Source organism: Dufourea novaeangliae, unplaced genomic scaffold, assembly GCF_001272555.1.
Source record: "Dufourea novaeangliae isolate 0120121106 unplaced genomic scaffold, ASM127255v1 scaffold7, whole genome shotgun sequence".
In the NCBI taxonomy this organism is placed as follows: Eukaryota; Metazoa; Arthropoda; class Insecta; order Hymenoptera; family Halictidae; genus Dufourea; species Dufourea novaeangliae.
In genome coordinates, this window is record NW_015373896.1 from 1,611,017 (window position 1) to 1,630,421 (window position 19,405).

The window sequence follows — 19,405 nt, forward strand, 5'->3', positions numbered from 1 at the left end:
GAAAACCTTGACGGTGTCGAGAGACGACGAATCGTGTGTGTTCAGTCTTTGACGAACTGTTTCTTATATCGTATCGCTTTGTCCCTCTGCTGCCCTGACGGAGACAGCAGGTAAATAACGCATGCTGCGATCCGTGGCATCTCCGATCCTCCTTTGCCCCCTGCCCAGCTACAACGTGGCCCGTTCCCTGTTCCAGGCGGACGTTACAAGAGCTGGAAGAGACGATGGTTCATATTGAACGACAACTGTCTCTACTACTTCGAGTACACGACGGACAAGGAGCCACGAGGCATCATTCCGTTGGAGAACATTCAGGTCAGAGAGGTGCAGGATCGACACAAGCCGCACTGCTTCGAGCTGTACGCCGCCGGCTCCGAGTTCATCAAGGCGTGCAAAACAGACAGCGAGGGAAAAGTTGTCGAAGGTATATATATATATACTGACGGGCCGACGGGAAATTAATACGTGCTACCGTGATCCGCAAATGTGAAAGACCCTCCTTTTGCTATCCACGCTTCCGATCGTTTCCGTTTTCGGCCAGTTCGATCGAGCGCGCGCGTCCACACACACATACAGAGTGTTAATTTTAACCTAAATTATTTCCGCTACTGAAAAGAATTACTAAATAGAATGTACATGGTTTTAAGCCGTGTATCTGATGGTGATACAATTTTTTTTTTACTTATTACGTTTATTTACTTCTGCATTCTTCAAATTACAGCTGATTTCTTCGCCTTCAAGGTCACTTCAAGGTCATAAAAAATACATGTTGATATGAAAAGAAATACGATGACCTTGAAAAGCCCGTTAAAATGACCATCACAGGATTTTTTTTGTAACCATCGGATGTACGTTTTAAAACCATGTACAATCTGTTTAGTCATTTTTTCTTACTTTCAATAGTAGCGGTAATGTTTAGATGCTCGAGTTAAAATTAACACCTTGTATACGCCGCCTGAAACTTGTGGACTCGGGGATGCTTCAAGGATAATTAAACTCTCCGTTGGTACGGCTTTGGTAAACTGCTCTGGGAAAGTTATTAGAAGCTCATACAGTTAATAGAGTTGCTGTACTCAACCTCCAATCGTGGGACATCCTGGTTCCGTACATTAGTTGTAACAATTGCCGGTGGTGGCAGTTGGAATATTATTGCACGGTACCGGTAACTTTGTTAGGAATTGGTTAGAAGTGCTCGAGTCGTGTACGTTAACTATATTAGTAAGTACTGACTATAAAAAATGATTACGACTCGTTACAATGACCATACCGACTTTAAAACTTCACTACACCGAATATAGGAGATTATTATAACTACACTCAGCGTACTGATCATACTATAACAGCAGTACAGTATTATAGTCACGATGTTATATGTACCAAGTAACAGAATATCTAAAAATTATTATAATATCTCAACTAGACCAATCATCGAAAAATTCCTAGAAGCTTTCGGGAATGCGTTTAAGTCGCTTATGTTTTCCGTTCTCATGTTCCAAATTCATCTTTCTTTCCCTGTCGTTCCCACGTATTAAGCGACGCTCCCCACCGTAATTAGCGATTGCGCTCTTGGAAGCCGAAGCGAACGAACCCAGAGGCCCGACGAAATGTAACGGAAGAAAGAATTCAGGTTGCGTGTCTCGAACAAAGTTCCTTTTTCTCACGTCGCGATCGAATCACGTGCGTGGTGATGCCTTGCCCCCGCGTTTGCCGTTTAACGCGAAGGCTGTCTTCCCTTCGCGACGCGTCGCCTTGCCGCCACTGGTAATTACAGCAGGATCGCACGTAACCGTTATTTCCCCGTTTGTTGCAGGTAAGCACACCGTGTACAGAATGTCCGCGGCCACGGACGAGGAGAAAGAAGAATGGATCAAGTGCGTGCGGTAAGTTGCGTTTGTCCGACCCGCGAATAATTAAGGGGGAGAAGTACCATAATTCGAGGCCGTGTGGCTCGTTTCTTTAGCCGCGTTTTCACGGTGCCGTGAGCCGTTTAATAAAAACCGAGCCCGTATACATAGATGCGTGGGTGCGATTCTTGCGGAGCCACCGATGCGATTATCTCTGCCTTTGTCTGGAGGAGAACTTCAAATAAATTTTCAAAACTCAACGTGCTCTGCTTTGAATAAAAGAGAACACGTTCGAAGTGGTTCAACTTCTTAATAACTTCGGGACAGCCAAGTATATTACTCCGAGTGCATAAACATCCGTTGTCTAATCGCGACACCATTCACGGTCCGTTCGTTTTTTTCATACGTTTTGGTTTCATTTTCCAGGCAAAGCATATCGCACAATCCATTCTACGATATGCTGGCGGCCAGAAAGAAGAAGGCACAAAAGACGAATGTGCACTCGAAGAGCTAAACATCGCCGGGGACACAGCTTCGCGAGAAGCTTTGGCGAGACACAAGACTGTCTATTCACGAGCCTGCGTCGCGACGGTTCAGGATCGTGAAGTACAATCAAACGAACGCTGGACGGAGGTCCATCGGGAGAGGGCGCGCACGCGCGCCAAGAATCTCGCAGGATAGGTGGACTTTCACGGTTGCCTGTGATGGATCATCGTGTCAGCGCGCGGCGTCGATCGTACGCGAGTCGGAAGACGATATAGGAGAGAAAGAAATAGAAAAACGATGCCATTGACTGAGAGTCGTACGCCGTCGCGTTTTGTATAGGGAAGAGCTGCGCTTTAGGGGCCTAGACACACGTGTATTATTAAAACGAAACTCGAAGCTAGACTCGAACGGTGTTTCCCCCCAGAACAGACGAGGAACGCTTTAAGTTATTGTAAAGGTTTGAGGACAGGGTCCGTATAACTGCTGGAAGAGATACAACGTAGTCGTAAAGTAGACCGAATGCTGAAGTATAGATAGGAGTAACAGATAGAGAGAGGTAGTACAGCCAGGTAGACCATAAGGAGAAATTTTTTGATACAGAGAGAGGGGACAACAAACGGTATAATGACAGTAGAGAACCTGACATCTTCCATCAGTGGCTACGCAAATATCCATTTCATGTTAGTTTTCCTTTTGGACTAGTTCTGAAAATCTTTGCAATGCCGAAGATAGCCCTAGTTAGATCTACAAAAAAGAGCCTCTGTTTATGGTGCCACTAAGTTTACTACCTCACTGTATTCAAGTACACTTATGTTTTGACTGCTGAGAAAGACAAATTGCCACAAATATGGTGAGTGTGAAGGGTTTTGGACCTCACCTAGGGTCGTACGAACTGTCTAAATTTTGTTTCAATTCACTATCAATGACTATTTACAACAACAGGAAAAAACTCTAATGTAATGAATGCCAATTAAAATTTGCGTAGTTTTCCTGTTAATAAAAGAATTGTTGATAGTTGTCGGTAACATATTTTTAGGCTATAACACAGAATGATGCAACGATATTAGTAGAATTCGTTCGTTAAGGGTCCACTTTGCGACAAGACTATGTCATAACCATCGGCTATACTTCATCAGTCATCGAGAATACTGGTCGGGTACAGACCGGATGATAGGAGCGACGGCGATCTTGTTTTCGTAGAGATGTTCTCGTAACGTCGTTCTACCGTAATGGTGAAACTAAAAGTCCTTAGACAAGTATAATGCGTGTAACTTACCGAGAGAAAAGACAGAGAAGTGATAACGAAACGAGGAGATGGGAATCTTTCTGAGTTTCCTGGGCAGCTTTAGCAAATTGTCGGAGACGTGAAATAATGATTTTGTATTATTTCGCGATGTTTGAAAAAGGAATAGAGAGATTAAACAAAGAACAGCGACTATCAGTTTCGATGAGTACTTTTTGTAAAAAGTAGCTTATGAAAAATATTTTACACACTTTCTTGCATTCATCCGTATTTAAGGAGTGAAAAACGCCCTCAACGTTAACTATAACTTCATTCTAGTAAATTGACATTCCAAAAAGTTGCCTAGGTAATTAAATCTGTCATTAAAGAATATACAACATTCGTCTGAAACATTTTTTTTTACTTGGTGTACTTTCAGAAACGGTAAAGGCAGTATATTTTTCATATCAAACTTAAAGGGCTGTTTTCATCCCCAGAGTTGAAACAATTTCCAACAAAGAAATGAGTTTAATAGTTTTTCAAGAACTGTATCCTGTACAAGTTTCATAAAAAATACCTATGTCTCTTTAAGTGATGCCACTTGTCAGTGTTGCAAGCAGATAAACAAATCGGTAAGACGCGTGTATTAATGTGATAGTCGTGTATTTATTTGAAAACGAGAATGAAGCGTGTATAGATAAGACTAGGTAATATGTTTCCTTAATATGCCAGAACTTATCTTGAACTGTACATTATCGTACAGTTTGTAAGTATGGCATGATTAGCTAATTATGCGACTGTAGGCTAGAACGATATCGTTTTCTTTTCGTTTGAATATTCATCTATGTGTATACATATATGTGTGTCTCTGTATATATAAATGTACACATATATGTCATATACATATTACGGCTCGAGGCATGTAGCTTCGAGCATTATATATATATATTATACATATTGCAATATAATTAGTTACAATAGTACAGGAAAGTTAAAAAAAAATAGTAACTTGATGAGATCCAATTATAACAACCTGCATCCCTGGAACACTATTTACATTCACTATGACCATAAGAATGTTCCAGCAGATTTGTTCATGCATCGAATACCGAGAATTTAAATAACTACTGGCCAAAAGTATGGGATCACTTCAGTCATTACTTCTTCTCAAACTATATTCAACTCTTTACTGTTCAATTTCTATATAACTTATAATGTTATACTATTTAATAATTCATAAAATCTTCAGTTTAGATAGTGTTTTCCATTTCCATTATCCGGTAAATCATGCCCCATACTTTTATCAACAGTGTGCGTGACTCGACAATGCTACTTCAGTCAAATGAACTTGCACGAATATATCTCCAAGTTACTTTCATCTTCATTCGTTGATAACGTTCGAAAAAAAATTAGGTATGATATAACAACAGACTTTTTGAGACGGTTTTTGGAATTCAATTTGATAATGGTCTCTTTGAATAACAGTAGCCTTTTTATATTTCAAAGTATATTCATTATTACTAGTCACAATGATATCCTTAAAACCGTTTTTATCAAGAATCATGTGTCTCAGATTAATCGACGATGCACCAGAATTTTTTCAATGTTTCATTGTACGATCTAGCGTATCATTATACTCCCTATAATTTCCTTGTTTGTATTATAAGAGAAACCTACAGGTCCATCTTGGAAATAGAAACCTTCTAAACGTAGAGATACCTTCCAGTTTCACAGTTACTGTGAATCCTAGAGAGCTTAAGTTACAGTCGTTTCTCGTACAATGACTCTCAATCATTCGTGTTAGTGTGATAATGTCCCTACTAGCTCCAAATCTATATTGTAGGAATCACTAAAGGCGGTGGTCATGTAAATGTTAGATTGTACTGTGTAACTTCTAGTTGTCTTCTTGTACCCTTGTGCATTTGAACATTATAGTATTATTAAAGAGAACTATACAATAACATATAAATTAATTCAGATTTGAAGAATGGTTAAACTATAACACCAATCAAATGTGAATTAATTTATCACTGATAATACAGACTCTGTTTAATAATACAAATGAAACGTAATAGGGGAGTAATTATGGGAACTAACTGAATTTTACATGTTCACCAGCCTTAGTAACAACATGAAACGTTGAGAGGCATTGTACAGTGAAGGATAGAAATACTCGTACCCGAAGAATGTTGCAGTCTCCTCTGCGAAGAGGTTACAGTAAGGTTACAATAAAATCGAAACTTTACCGATCTCTATTAAAGTTTCTATTTTATTAGTACAATGTCACGATCACTTTTATCCCTGACTGTACAGTGGCTACAAAAAGTATTTGCACGAATTTGCTTAGAATAATTTGTCACATATTCAGATTATTATAAACATTTTTATGATCGCATATTACTCACTGAATAGCGTCAAGCTCTCAAACACGGGATTTTTCGCCAATTTTCTTTTTATCCATTTCAATACATCGACTGTAACAAAAGTAGGAGTGCAAATACTTTTGTTACCCATTTGTATATCGATGCATAAATAAATGGAGAAAACAAGAAGAAAGGGAATAAGAAGATGCGGGTGCCTTTGAGGTCTTGTTCAAGCTAGTCGTAACATCGGATCCGTCTTGTATGTGTGCGAGGTAACGAAAGTTTCAAAGGTTTCACGTTCATTTTGCTATGTACGTACAAGGAAATGTCGGACATCGAAAACGCCTTATTACGATACATTACAATAACGAAACGCAGAATTAATTATAGGGCAAAGAATAAAATAGGGCATAAGTTTTTTAATATCATGCTGTATTTATGGTAGCGTCGAACAACAGTCCCGCGGTAATTTGTATCCAATAGGTTTCGAGGAAACGCTCTGTTCTATTTGTGACCGTTAACGGACAATTGTTTCGTGGCCATTAACCCGTCCTTCGATTAACTTTGTACAGATATATTTGTCTCCCCTTTTTTTGTCTGTGTTAACACTTTGACTGCTAGACTAGTCCACATAAAACTTCCATACAGTCCCTTTTCTTAACATAATAAACTGTACAAGTGAACCTTCCGCCATGCTCTTAATTTTCCTGCCATTCTTCAAACGGTTTAACCTATTGTTACCTTCAGACTAAAAATGCGTCGGCCATGACGCACGGTTGATATGACAGTCAAAGTGTTAATATTTATTTGTGAAGCGTCCAAGAGTTTCCTTGCTTCCGCATTCACTGCAGTAGCAGTAACGAATTTAGATGTAAAAAAAAATGAAAGAAACTGGTCCATGAATCGTTAGGAGTTGTGTAAAGTTAGTTTAGACGAATTGCTTCGTTGACTCGTTAACGTCCTCCGTGTCATGTTTCCTTGAAAAATTGTTTGTCGGTTGATGTAATATAATTTATATTCTATTTAGATCAGGTGAATTAAATACCATTACTAATACATCGAGTTGCCATTATTTAGAACGCAAATAGAGACACTGGCACCTTATGAAACACTTCAATTATTTAATCAAAGCACTATTAAACTGAAACATTTTTACGAAAAAGTAATCAAAATAGAGGTTTTCAGTGTAGTCGAGAGCCAAGGAAAGATAACGCCGAAGTGTAACAGAGCAGAAAAAGAATTCATGTGAAAAAGGAACATTTAACATGGAACATATGTATTAGTAAAGTAATTAATTCAGTCTGAGAATTGTATAAAGAACTGTACTTTACAACAGACAATTTGTAAATTTCGTTGTATATTATTTCACTCGATAATTGTTACGTATTCATAATGATCTGTGTACTGTATCTACGACCTTCTATGTATTAATTTAAATATAATAAATATTTCCATTTCGTAAGAAACATGTAAAAAGAAAACAATTATATCACAGCTGAATTTGAGACTATATATATATGGTGGTAAATAAGTTCATTCGTCAAAATCATTTAGTATTGAAACATTTTATTCAACTAACCTTCCACTAACCCTCGTTAACCACCGGGCTTCCACCAATCGAAAGATTCTACTAACCACCGGCCTTCCGCCAATCGAAAGATTCTACTAACCACCGGCCTTCCGCCGATCGAAAGATTCTACTAACCACCGGGCTTCCACTAAGTGAAAGATTCTACTAACCACCGGCCTTTCCGCCAATCGAAAGATTCTACTAACCACCGGCCTTCCGACAATCGAAAGATTCTACTAACCACCGGTCTTTCCGCCAATCGAAAGATTCTACTAACCACCGGCCTTCCACCTATCGAAAGATTCTACTAACCACCGGTAGTAAAGGAAAACCGGTGGTTAGTAGAATCTTTCGATAGGTGGAAGGCCGGTGGTTAGTAGAATCTTTCGATTGGCGGAAAGACCGGTGGTTAGTAGAATCTTTCGATTGTCGGAAGGCCGGTGGTTAGTAGAATCTTTCGATTGGCGGAAAGGCCGGTGGTTAGTAGAATCTTTCGATTGTCGGAAGGCTGGTGGTTAGTAGAATCTTTCGATTGGTGGAAGGCCGGTGGTTAGTAGAATCTTTCGATTGGTGGAAGGCCGGTGGTTAGTAGAATCTTTCGATCGGCGGAAGGCCGGTGGTTAGTAGAATCTTTCGATTGTCGGAAGGCTGGTGGTTAGTAGAATCTTTCAATTAGTGGAAGGCCGGTGGTTAGTAGAATCTTTCGGTTGGTTAATTACAAATTTCATTAGACTTAATTACAAAAGAACGCGTGACCACCAAATGTTCTAATTAGGCCATCAAAGACCACCAATCGATTGGGTATAATGAAACGTTAAAAAGCTAAAGTTGTCCGGCTAACTTTACAGAGGTGTATCAGACGTATCCAAGTACATATGCACGCTTTACTTTGTTTATCTCACAGACAGAATTGAAATGTTTTTGCCGGCTAAGACTTCCTTGAAGGATCTATGTACTGCTGTCCTAGAGTGGCCATTGGGAGGGTGAGAATCGTGGCGCTACGCGCTCCTCCGTGCGTTTTTTCCCCGTCAAACTGCGGTTGATGTCCGTGCGTCCGACTGTCGTAGGCGTATCACTGTAACACAGATCGCTAGTTGATGGCCACCCTACGAGGGGCATTACGTAGTCTCGGTAATTGTAAAGCGATGTCCATCCATCCATCCCTCTGGTAGGCGCGTCTCTTGAGTTGTAGGCTGCTCCTGGTTGTCGGTTGGTCTCCTTCGTCTGCTGCGTATGTTCTTCTCGGGGTCACCAATTGTAGGTATTACCCTAACCGCGGGATCGAGGAAGAAAATCACTTCCGACATGTGGTTGCGTTACCGACCTTCTTTGGGTGCGTACGTTACGCTGGTACTAAAGAGACTGGTGATGGCATCTCGGCGTTCGCGGTCAGTGGTTGGCCATACTGCTGCCAACCCCGCCACCTACTGGTTTCTCTAGGGAGTTACCTCATGCTCCCGACAGTACTATATTTGTTCGACCGGTGGCGCCATCCATGGCAATTCGCTGAAACTGCTAGCCAAATCATACCGACACGTGAGTATAAATATAATACGGGGGCTCTTACGCATGCTCCGCGGGTTCTATGACCCCACTTTCTCACACACGGGGCCTCTTACACATGCTCCGGGGGTTCTATGACCCCACTTCACACCACACGGGGTCTCGCACGCATGGTCCGGGGGTTCTATGACCCCGGTTACCACTACTCTCCACCATAGAATATCATGACATAAGAGAGTACTCTCACTTCGGTTGATGATTACCAGGTCGATGAAGAAGTGGAGTCAAAAGCTATTTCAACTATCTGTACTCCATACTTTTCGATGCAGTTCTATGTTTACTTTCTTCGTAAATTCAAATAATCAGAGCAGTAAAAGTTAATCTTTTTAATGTATTATTTTTAACACTTCATGAAAAAATCTTTTGCAGATAACATTACTTTCTAACATTTGAGAAAAATATAATCTAGGAAAAAGTGAATACAAAAGTATATGTCCTTTATAGATCCTTTTAGACTTATTCTGATCCATGATTACTCTAATTTATCGTCAAGTATTATAGGAATAATATACATAAGTATATGTTGACAGTTTTTATTCAATGACATATTAAACATTTTAAACAAACGGGAGCTGTAGGTACTTATTTGTTGAGCATGTAAACAATATTTAAATCCATCCAATCGCGTTACTGAATAATCTGAAATAAGATGCATTTGCCTGGTCGAAAGTCGATCGCGGAGCATTGCTTCTGCAGCAAACGTCAAAGTTAAAACAATCGTCCAGTTTCTGCTTTTAGGAGAAAAGGTGACATTTTGAAACCACTCTTATTCTAAACAAAAAAAAAATAGTTTTGTTTGTTGGTGAAACTCTTGCAGCGATAACGATTGTCGCTGCAATTATACACAACATCGTCATCGTTCTAATACGTGTCCATGCAATGTTAGTTGGCTCTCCTTCTCGCGAAGCATTACGTTATTTTTTTAGTGGCCACCACTTCAATGTTGTGATTATTTTCGCATTCGATTAATTGTACTGTAGTTGAGCAAAGGCGAAACACACGGCTTCAACATGTTTTGGGCGAAGAATTACGTGTCATCGCCTAATATGGAGGCACTTCTTGATAAGAAGGTAAAAAAATAATTCTTCCGCGGATAAAGATTTTGTTCTGCTGGTTGGCACTTTGCAAATTTTAATAACTCCAAGAACTCAATTCAAGATTAACCTTTTACCTTGTACCTTTTACTTCCTGATAATATCATTTCACGAGATCGGAATTGTATACATTTTTTATATGCTCCATTCCTGACCTTTGCACAATATCACTTTTCTACCTGGGTGAAGTTTTCCTAAATATAATTTTGTATTGTTTGGCAGAATTTCAAAATAGTAAAAAGTTAATCAGACAGTGATATGTATTTAGAAAGCACAGTAAGAGATATTATTAGAAAAACCATGCTATGTTTCTTGAATGATATAAGATTTTAATTATCATCCTATTGTGATATTGTGTGTTATTTATACTTGACAAAGTTTAAATTGTTATGATTATTACTAAATTTGTTGAAGTTACAAGAAATAAATGTAATTGCATTTATAATTTTAGGATGTTACATTATATGAAGTGATGGATGAAGATGATATATTGGTGGAATGTAAAAGCCAAAACAAAAAACTTGTGGAATAGTAAGTAAATTATAAAGTTAATTGTTTTCTAACACTGGATAATTCTAAAATGTAATATTTCTAGTCTAAGTAGATTTGATATACTGGAAGAATTGATAACTCTTACGACCAAAGAACCATCAACGGATATAGAGGAACGTTCTCGTTATAAATATCCAAGCTTAGCTTGCGAACTATTGACTTGTGATATACCAACATTAAATGAGAAATTAGCAGGTATGAATTAATCAACTGGATGTATTATTTCATTCAAAGGAATTGTATTAATCTTCAAAGTATAGATAATACATGTGAAAATATATTTGGAGGAAGAAATTAATCTACATTACATTTCAGGTGATCAAGTACTTTTGTCGAAACTTTATTCTTTCATTGAGACTGATCAACCATTGAATCCTCTGTTGGCATCGTTTTTTAGTAAAACTATTGGAGTACTCATTGCTCGCAAAACAGATCAGGTGATTATAAATTAGAGCTAAACTTAATTACAAATAATATTTCACATTCACAGTTTGATTATACAAAACTTATATTTTCATTTTTTCCATCAGAACTGGTATTCGTATCAGTTCACTTGTTTACAGGTTTTGGAGTTTTTAAAAAGTCGTCAAACATGCGTCGATCTACTTTTGCAACACTTAGAAACATTTGCGATTATGGATTTAGTACTGAAACTGGTCATTCGAGTTGAAGGCAACGATATGCGGCAAAATATATTAAATGTGAGGAATTTCATTTGTTAGATTTTTAGAGTATGTTATCATAGAACTGGCAATATCTGGTTGTACAACAAGCCCAAATTTTGCTTATACTAATATAGCTGTTTACTGTATTTTATGAGATTTGATATGTTTGCTTTAACAGTGGTTAGATAGTCAACAATTAGTGCAAAGGTTGGTAAAATTATTGTCTCCCAATTCTGAGTCAAGTAAACATGCAAATGCCGCACAATTACTTTGTGATATGATAAGTGATACAAGAGAGAATCAACGAGCACCTACAAAACAGACTGATCCAGATCCTATTTTAAATACACTTGAATCGTAAGTACAAGAAATTACAGGGAAACAAAATTAGGATTAATTATAAGATTGTTATTTTCAAGATATGCAATAAAAGTTATACTTTGCTTGTTTAAAGTAAGTAATATCTTTTTTACAGGGCAGATACAGTGAGTCTGTTGTTAGAAACTATCTTATCTGGAGAGAAATTAGAGAGTAGTATTGTAGGAGGGATTCAGGTACTTCTTACACTTCTAGGCCAGAAGGCTAACAAGTAAGAATGGATATTGTTGGTAAAATATTTTAACATCCTAAGGGACACAAAATATGTTAATAAAATATAATATTTGTACATTAGTGCAATAAATGAGGGAGATGTTCATGGTAATGGTATTGGAGATGAGATCACGGATAATGAACAGCGCATAAAAATTTCGAATGCAATTCTGCCTTATTTAGAACAACTTCACAAGCTCTTATTAGAACCACCTTATGTAAGTGTATAAGTATGATGTGGATATTCTTTATTCTATGTATTCTTTAAAATATATTTTGGTATTATAGAAACCTCCTGTTAAAACAACTGCAGGAGTGTTAGAATGTCCATTAGGCAATACACGTGTACATGTTGCAAAGTTGTTCACTGCGCTGTTGACAGTGGAAAATGTAAAAATTTTTGAAACCTTAGTAGAACTAGGAACATTCCAAACACTACTGGTAAGTCGAATGTATGAATGTAATACATAATATCGAAATATAACATTTAAAACTACACTAACAATGGATTTCATGTTTCTTCAGGATTTATTTTTTAAGTATACGTGGAACAATTTCCTACATACTCAAGTACAATCGTGCCTGGCTTTAGCTATTAATTGTGATTTTACGGATACAAATGACATTATTTATGCTAATGTAAGTATTATTGTTGATAGAAAAATACAGAACGAAGGAACGTTAATTTATTTTATAAAACAAATTTTCAGATATTTATCGAGTGCAGATTAATAGATCAAATTTTAGAAGCATGGGATAAAAATGATAATAAACAGTATGTTAAACAGTAATTTTTGAAAAATATTTTATATATTTACAATCTGTGATAGTATGAAACTATTTGTTAAACATGTTGTTATTTCATTTCAGAAATTTGGAGAATGGAGTTAGACAGGGATATATGGGTCATTTAATAAATATTGCAAATAATATTGTTAGCCAACGTCAGAAGAGCAAAAACTTAGATCAATTTTTAAACGCGAATTTATCACCTAAGTGTCTTAATGAATGGAAGAACCTTGTGAATACAGATTTAGCGAAAATTAATGAGACTCATCAAATTCTTTTGGTAAGTTAGAATTTTCTGTAAATGAATTTTACTTTAATTAAACTTGTAACATAAATGTTTAGGGTGGGATACCCGAGTCGTATATGAATAATTCCAGTGAAAACCCAGATGAATGCAGTTCTTTTCCTGTAAAAGTTGAACAAGTTAGTACTATATTACCTATTCGTAGAAAACGTTCAAATTCTATCGGCAAATTGTAATAACTTGTTATTTCATATAATGTTGCACAACACAAATAGTTTTACGTCAATTATGTGGGGCTACATCCGTCGACAGCGCAATTTATCGAGAACTTCGGCTACAATGACGGTGAATTCAATGACAATGAGAACGATATTCAGTAAGGAGCTTAAATTAATCTTTAATGCACGTATTTATATAGATTTTATCATTAATACTCAATTATTTACACATATTACATACCTTGCATAATCATAAAGAACATGTTATAACTTCATCCCGTAAAAAGTTAAAAGAATAACGAGCGCAACAGAAGAGTGTAAAGTATTATCTCGTATTTCCAACACTTTCGTTTTTTTTTTTACAAAAATACCATTATAGTAACAAGGTTGACCAGGTAACAACGTTGGCCTTTACTGTCAGTGAGGATTACGAAGAAAGGGAAGATATGTTCAATAAGGTACAGGTAATGCTAAAAAAGATTGTATAATTTAATTATTTTAAGTTTGTTAAAAATAAATAATTATTCGTAGATATGCCAGGAGAAGCAAAAGGTTGGTTTAGAAGACTGCAGTGCAGGAGCAGAATGGGGTGACGAAGGCGAACTTACTTTTCAAACAGTGGTCGATAAACAAGACTGGCCCACGAAACAACAACATAATGATTCCAATTCGTTGGATGAAGATGACGAAGGTTTGTGTCTCGATGATAAATTATTTTCGTTCGATTTAAATGTTTTTTTGATTTATTAATATTTGTTACGTTAGCGTGGGATTCAACCGAACCATTATCCACTGGTAATACGCTTCCCGAGGTAAATCCATGGGAGGTTGCACCATCAGACACAACAGTTGAATCTACCGGTTGGGCAAATTTTGATACTAAACTATGCGATGAAATTGAAGAAGAAGAACAGGACTTGACAACAGATCTAAGTAAAGTAGAAACTACAACAGAAAGGAAACCGACACCAGAAGCCATTGGGGCTGGTGATACGAAAGTTGAAGATACTGCTGATAGTAATACATCGCACACAGAAACAAATGTGACTCAGAAGAATACTGAAAAGAGCCCGGATTCAGTTAGTATTGCTGATAGAAATGCGAATCCAAGTGAAATTTTGGATTGCAGGTAATTAAATCTCATACACTTATGGTATTATCGGGGAATTAGTATCTCAAAAAATGATATGTTTCAGAAAAACCACGGACGAAGAAAACATAATGCATACAGAGTTTGTATCCACTGCGGTACAAAATGACAAATCGTCGAATGATCACACAGTTTCGTGTAGTTCAAACAACACAACAACGGAAACATTATCGCCACCAAAGGATGCCAAATGAAACGCTATTTCTTAAGTACGGCATTGCAATAGAACAAAGAAAATCATATCAGTATAAATTTGTACGAATGATCAGAGTATATATTGCGTCTCTATATTTTCATTAGATGATCACATTAATTATGCTTCATTGCGTTGGCGCCTGAGTAACTATAACCTACAGCAGGGTATAAATGCGGAATGAAAAGTAAAAAAAATTCAACAACGCTCAACTATGTTTAGTGTATTACTTGATGTATATGCGTATGTTCTCAGAACGCCAACGTTTCGACTGTAGGTACATCTACGTGAAATACAATTTTCCAGGCATTTTCGATGGACATTGTTATTAAGAGTTTTTTAAAATTATTATTTGTCCATAAACAATATGAAAAATCTACCAACTACAAATTTTCTTCCGTTGCGTGTTTATCAGTTTGCATTATGAAATAGAAAAAGTACAATTTGTACAGAGACAGAGTCGATAGACACCGAGATTGATCGAGTTTTTACTTGATCACTCGATACCTGGTTTCACAGAAGTATTACATACCCTTATATATATATATATATATATATATATATATATATATATATATATATATATACATATACATACATATATATATATATATATACATACATACATACATATATTATAATGTTTTAAATGATATCGATACGAGGTTCTTTAAAGAAAAATCACCGTAAACAATGATATTTCACAAAGAACTGGTGCTTTTGCTTCTTCGTTCGATAAGGCAAAGGTACTTATGTGCAGTGCCTATTGTTTCATTAAACGTATGCTCGTGCAACGATGCGATGAAAACAAGAAAGGAAAATTATGTATTTTTATTACGTTGATGATAATATTCAGCCAATGTATACACATGTAATGTAATCGATGTATTTCAGTGAGTTTAATTTTGATCTGCATTCCAGTAAGAAAATTCTATAAGCATAGATAACATTGATAGTCTTTCAAAATGATCTTCCAAAAGATATAGTATTACATTGCAGGGTTCCAAACTTAATGTGGTGTATGCTTTGGTTAATATGTGTATAGTTTTTTGGAGGGGAGGTTTTTGGTTTTTGAATTAAATTCTCTAACTATTCGAAGAATTTCGTTTGCTTTAAGATTTTTTGCTAGAGGAATGTGTTTATAGTACCATACATGAAGTATTGTACATAAGTAATAAATACAAGCAGTGTTCAAAATTCAGAAAACTATTATTATTACTACTTTAATATCTTTATTCAACATTACTATTTCACACTTCTCACGTTATAAAAGTATTACATGGTGTTCCAATACACGAAAAAAATGAAATAAGCATGATACTTAATTTTCGTTCTTTTTCGTATGTTTCCAAGATAAAATTTTTCCAAGTATATACTGTATAATTCATTGTAATCTTTATTTTGAACTAGTTACTTAATTGCTGTTTAAATTTAATGAAATGTTTAATTGTGATTAAAAAGGAGAATTTGTGATATCCCTGAAATAAACTTTAGGCACTACTATTTCATGAGATGTTTGTTGTGTTTAAATATAACATTTGAACGTAAATAGGATGTTATATCTTATAGATTAGGTAACTATAAACGATAATGTTCATTCAATAAAAATGAATTCGAAGTAAGGAATGCGATTTTTTTTTACTTTTTCAAAGTACAACATAAAGATTAAGAGTTGTCAAACATTAACAATTGACAGTTAATGTTGCCGGTCTAGTTGCAATTTTAAAAAATTTTGAATTACTTTAAACAAGAAATAAATGTAATAAATAATATATAATGATAAATACATGAGGGCGTATATATACGCATTCCGCAGTCAAAGGGTTAACGGATATACATTAAAAATGAATACTCTTAAGTCAAAGTAGCTTTGTCATACCATTTTCAAACTATACGCTCCCATTATTGCTGCGTGTGTGGTAAGGCGGGTAAGGCTTGCTTGAGTATATCGCAATCTTCACAGTTACGTCATGTCCTGGCGTCCGGTACGCATATCGAGTTTGCTTCTTTCGTAAAAATATTGGTGTAATAACGGTAAGTTTGTTTAATGTTATTCATATAGTGTTTCATTTTATTGTCTTGCTCGGTGTATTGCGTGCTTCCTCAAATGCATATAGACGCAAGATAATTCTATATCGCTTTATTCAGAATTCATAACCGTTACATTCATTCTTGGTAATTCTTTATAGAGAATATTTAATTTGTTTTTATGGGATAGATATGCAACACGACGAATGTTCAATAGTAATACCATCTATTAATTTTTGTAGTTTCTTATTGATTAGATGTAATTGAAGTATACTTATTATGCGAAAGCCAGTTTCACGAGGCTCTTTGAATGTAAAGTGAGATTTACAATGTCAGTTTTGTGTTTCAGTTAATGGATGGTCTAAAACTCGCACGTTGGATTAGACGTTATTGGCCAATCCTTTTCTTCCCTACTGTGTCTGTAAGTCTTATTTATGCTGATTGGAGTCATACCCGAGAGTGGAAGAAGAAAGTAGCTGAAGGACAAAAGCTAGACTTACTCAGTTAAAATGGCAATTCAAGAAAAACCACGATTTCTAAGAAAATATGCTATTGCTGTCCTTATCCTGGGACCAGCTGCTGCACTTGGATGGTGGATAGATAGATTAGAAACACTAAGAATGACTAGATTTCGGGATAAGTCTGCTCTGTTTGGCAGAGAATTGAAACCAGGAGAACCACCATCTTGGCCATAATGTAATTACAATGTATTAGTTTTACATCTGTGTACACCAGTTCATTAGTCAATACCAAGTTATTATATACATGTGTAATTTACATAATCGAATAAACATCTAATTATAATGATAAACATTATTATTATTTACATTATGAATTTATTAAGAAAATACAATTTTATTTGCACAAATACATTACGGGAGATGTCAATATAACCATGCATTATATTTAACACATAGCTATGTGATTGTGTACAATTACAATATTTGAATTTCACTTTCCAGTTTCCATATTAGTGTTACATCAACGAAATATAGTAAGTATTTTATTTTTTAAATCACTTCTCTTTATCACTTTTTCAGTCTTATCAGTTTTGGTACCACATTTATGGTTCTCTTTATTTTCTGTGTTTTCTAATACTTTTTTGGCTGTCATGTTGTAAGCCTTTCGTTTCTTCTGTAACCACTCATTTGTTTCCTCATTCCAAGACATTGGTCTATCCTTTGTGTTTTTAATCAGTCTTTGATGGGAATATAATCTACTTCCTGTTTCTAAATCAAGATATGAATACTTTTTCTCATTTTCCATTGTAGGTACCTTACTTGGTTTGCCTGTATTATGGTCTATGAGGCCATAGTTTTGAAATTTTGTATTTTTATCTTGTGAAGCAGATATGTTTTTAGTAACTCTGTCTAATACCTTGCCTTGTTCAATTCCAACAGGTGCATCAAATTCTTCTCTAACACTGCCCAAGTTTTGAACTTGAAAATTTAAGTTGCTTCCCTTACTTGCATATTTTCCACGACGTTCACTAGCCGATCTTGTAAATACATATGGTTTTTTATATAATTTTGGATTAAATTTCTGTGAAGTCTGGACAAAGGACGAATCTCCTATGTCTGCAGATAATGTAGTATCTAAGTCTTCATAACAGATCATAGGACATTTCTTTAATTTATTAGAATTATTGGAAGTAATTTTGGATCTAGCTTTTAAAGTTATGGAACTTTTAAAATTAGATTGTGGCTTTGATTTTCTTCCTTCAAATGTACTAAGATCAGAAGAACAAGAACTCCCACTGCACTCTTTTTCTTGTAAATCTTTACATGTAGTCTCTATGTTATTATTCAACTGTTTATTTAATTGTTCTAGTTGATTATAAGAAGAATCTTGTGTTGAAACAATTTGCGTACCAGACAGGCTAAAGTTATTAATATGTGCATTGTCTACCTTCTCTGCAATGATATTATTTAATAATTTATAATCAGCACTTAGTGATTCTAAACTATTTTTTTGAGAATTACATATTCTTAATACACCTTGCAAGTATTTATGTTCTTTAAGATGTAAATCTATCTGCTTCAATTTATCGCTTAATTTATGCTCCAAGGTTTTTATTTCTTTTTCCTTCTTAAACAATGCTTTCTCACGATTTTGTAAAATTATTTCTCTGTTTTTTAATTCTGCTTCTTTTCGTTTTATGTCTTCTAATTTTTGTAACCAATTTTCTTTAAATACTTCTTCACTGACTTCTTGAGGTGTTGGTACAGTTGCAGAACATCCATTTTTGCATCCATGATAACATAGATCTGTAAGTTTTTCTTCAGCATCTTCATGTTTTTCATCAATTGGTGTCAACCTCTGAACCTTATTGAATATATTGGAAGAGAAACTTGCATTGTATAATACCTCATGCTTTATTTTAGGAATACTAAGAGAAGAATAAAAATTGGCAGATGTGTTTTGGTTTTCTTCAATGCTATCAACATGATTTGCTATAATATTCTTCTCAAAAATGATGGAATTCTTGAGATTCTGAAGGCTTTCCTCTTCTGTAGAAAACAGCAAATTATCTGTATGATTTTTAATACAATTTGTCTCTTTTTCTTCTATATTTATAGATCTGTCTACAAATTCATTCAATTCTACTCTCCCAACATTTGTTTCACTTAAAATAGAATTTGTATTGGTATCAACACACACAGGTACAATAAAAGCTTCTGCCCTGTACTTCGCTTGTTTCATTGTTCAAAGTGAAAATTTCGTTCACCGTGTTCTTATTCGTAAAATATTCCACATTACTCTTAATTCAAAATAATGGTACCGCTTAAGTTTTAAGGTATTAAATATAAATTAGACGTACAGATATAAACTT

General features: G+C 35.5%; 3 protein-coding genes across 4 annotated transcripts in view; 2 read left to right on the plus strand and 1 right to left on the minus strand.

Annotated features, from left to right (window-relative positions):
- Positions 1 to 3,424, plus strand: part of LOC107193375 (cytohesin-1) — a 60,333-nt gene extending 56,909 nt beyond the window's left edge. For both annotated transcript variants that reach the window (XM_015582810.1, XM_015582811.1), the window contains 3 exons: positions 197 to 424; positions 1,811 to 1,880; positions 2,271 to 3,424. In XM_015582810.1, coding sequence (XP_015438296.1) covers positions 197 to 424; positions 1,811 to 1,880; positions 2,271 to 2,358 — 386 coding nt within the window. In that variant the 3' untranslated portion in view covers positions 2,359 to 3,424. The remainder of the gene's footprint in view (positions 1 to 196; positions 425 to 1,810; positions 1,881 to 2,270) is intronic.
- A 6,353-nt stretch (positions 3,425 to 9,777) lies between these two features.
- On the plus strand, positions 9,778 to 14,847 carry LOC107192851 (serine/threonine-protein phosphatase 6 regulatory subunit 3). The gene is made up of 18 exons (XM_015582196.1): positions 9,778 to 10,118; positions 10,594 to 10,673; positions 10,738 to 10,889; positions 11,010 to 11,131; positions 11,225 to 11,395; positions 11,538 to 11,716; positions 11,835 to 11,948; positions 12,033 to 12,168; positions 12,239 to 12,391; positions 12,476 to 12,589; positions 12,661 to 12,725; positions 12,821 to 13,019; positions 13,082 to 13,162; positions 13,259 to 13,359; positions 13,581 to 13,659; positions 13,733 to 13,892; positions 13,967 to 14,330; positions 14,398 to 14,847. The coding sequence occupies exons 1-18, from the start codon at positions 10,059 to 10,061 to the stop codon at positions 14,543 to 14,545; spliced, it is 2,478 nt and encodes an 825-aa protein (XP_015437682.1). The 5' UTR covers positions 9,778 to 10,058; the 3' UTR covers positions 14,546 to 14,847.
- Positions 14,848 to 17,553: 2,706 nt separating this feature from the next.
- Positions 17,554 to 19,275, minus strand: LOC107191640. Its single transcript, XM_015580730.1, has one exon. The coding sequence runs from the start codon at positions 19,273 to 19,275 to the stop codon at positions 17,554 to 17,556; it is 1,722 nt and encodes a 573-aa protein (XP_015436216.1).
- Between the last annotated feature and the right edge of the window lie 130 nt (positions 19,276 to 19,405).

Coding starts and splice junctions, on each gene's coding strand:
- LOC107192851 (XM_015582196.1), top strand. CDS start 10,059: ATGTTTTGGGCGAAGAATTACGTGTCATCGCCTAATATGGAGGCACTT. Junction 11,132..11,224: donor TTGCTCGCAAAACAGATCAG/GTGATTATAAAT, acceptor TTTTTCCATCAG/AACTGGTATTCGTATCAGTT. Junction 13,660..13,732: donor GGGAAGATATGTTCAATAAG/GTACAGGTAATG, acceptor AATTATTCGTAG/ATATGCCAGGAGAAGCAAAA.
- LOC107191640 (XM_015580730.1), bottom strand. CDS start 19,275: ATGAAACAAGCGAAGTACAGGGCAGAAGCTTTTATTGTACCTGTGTGT.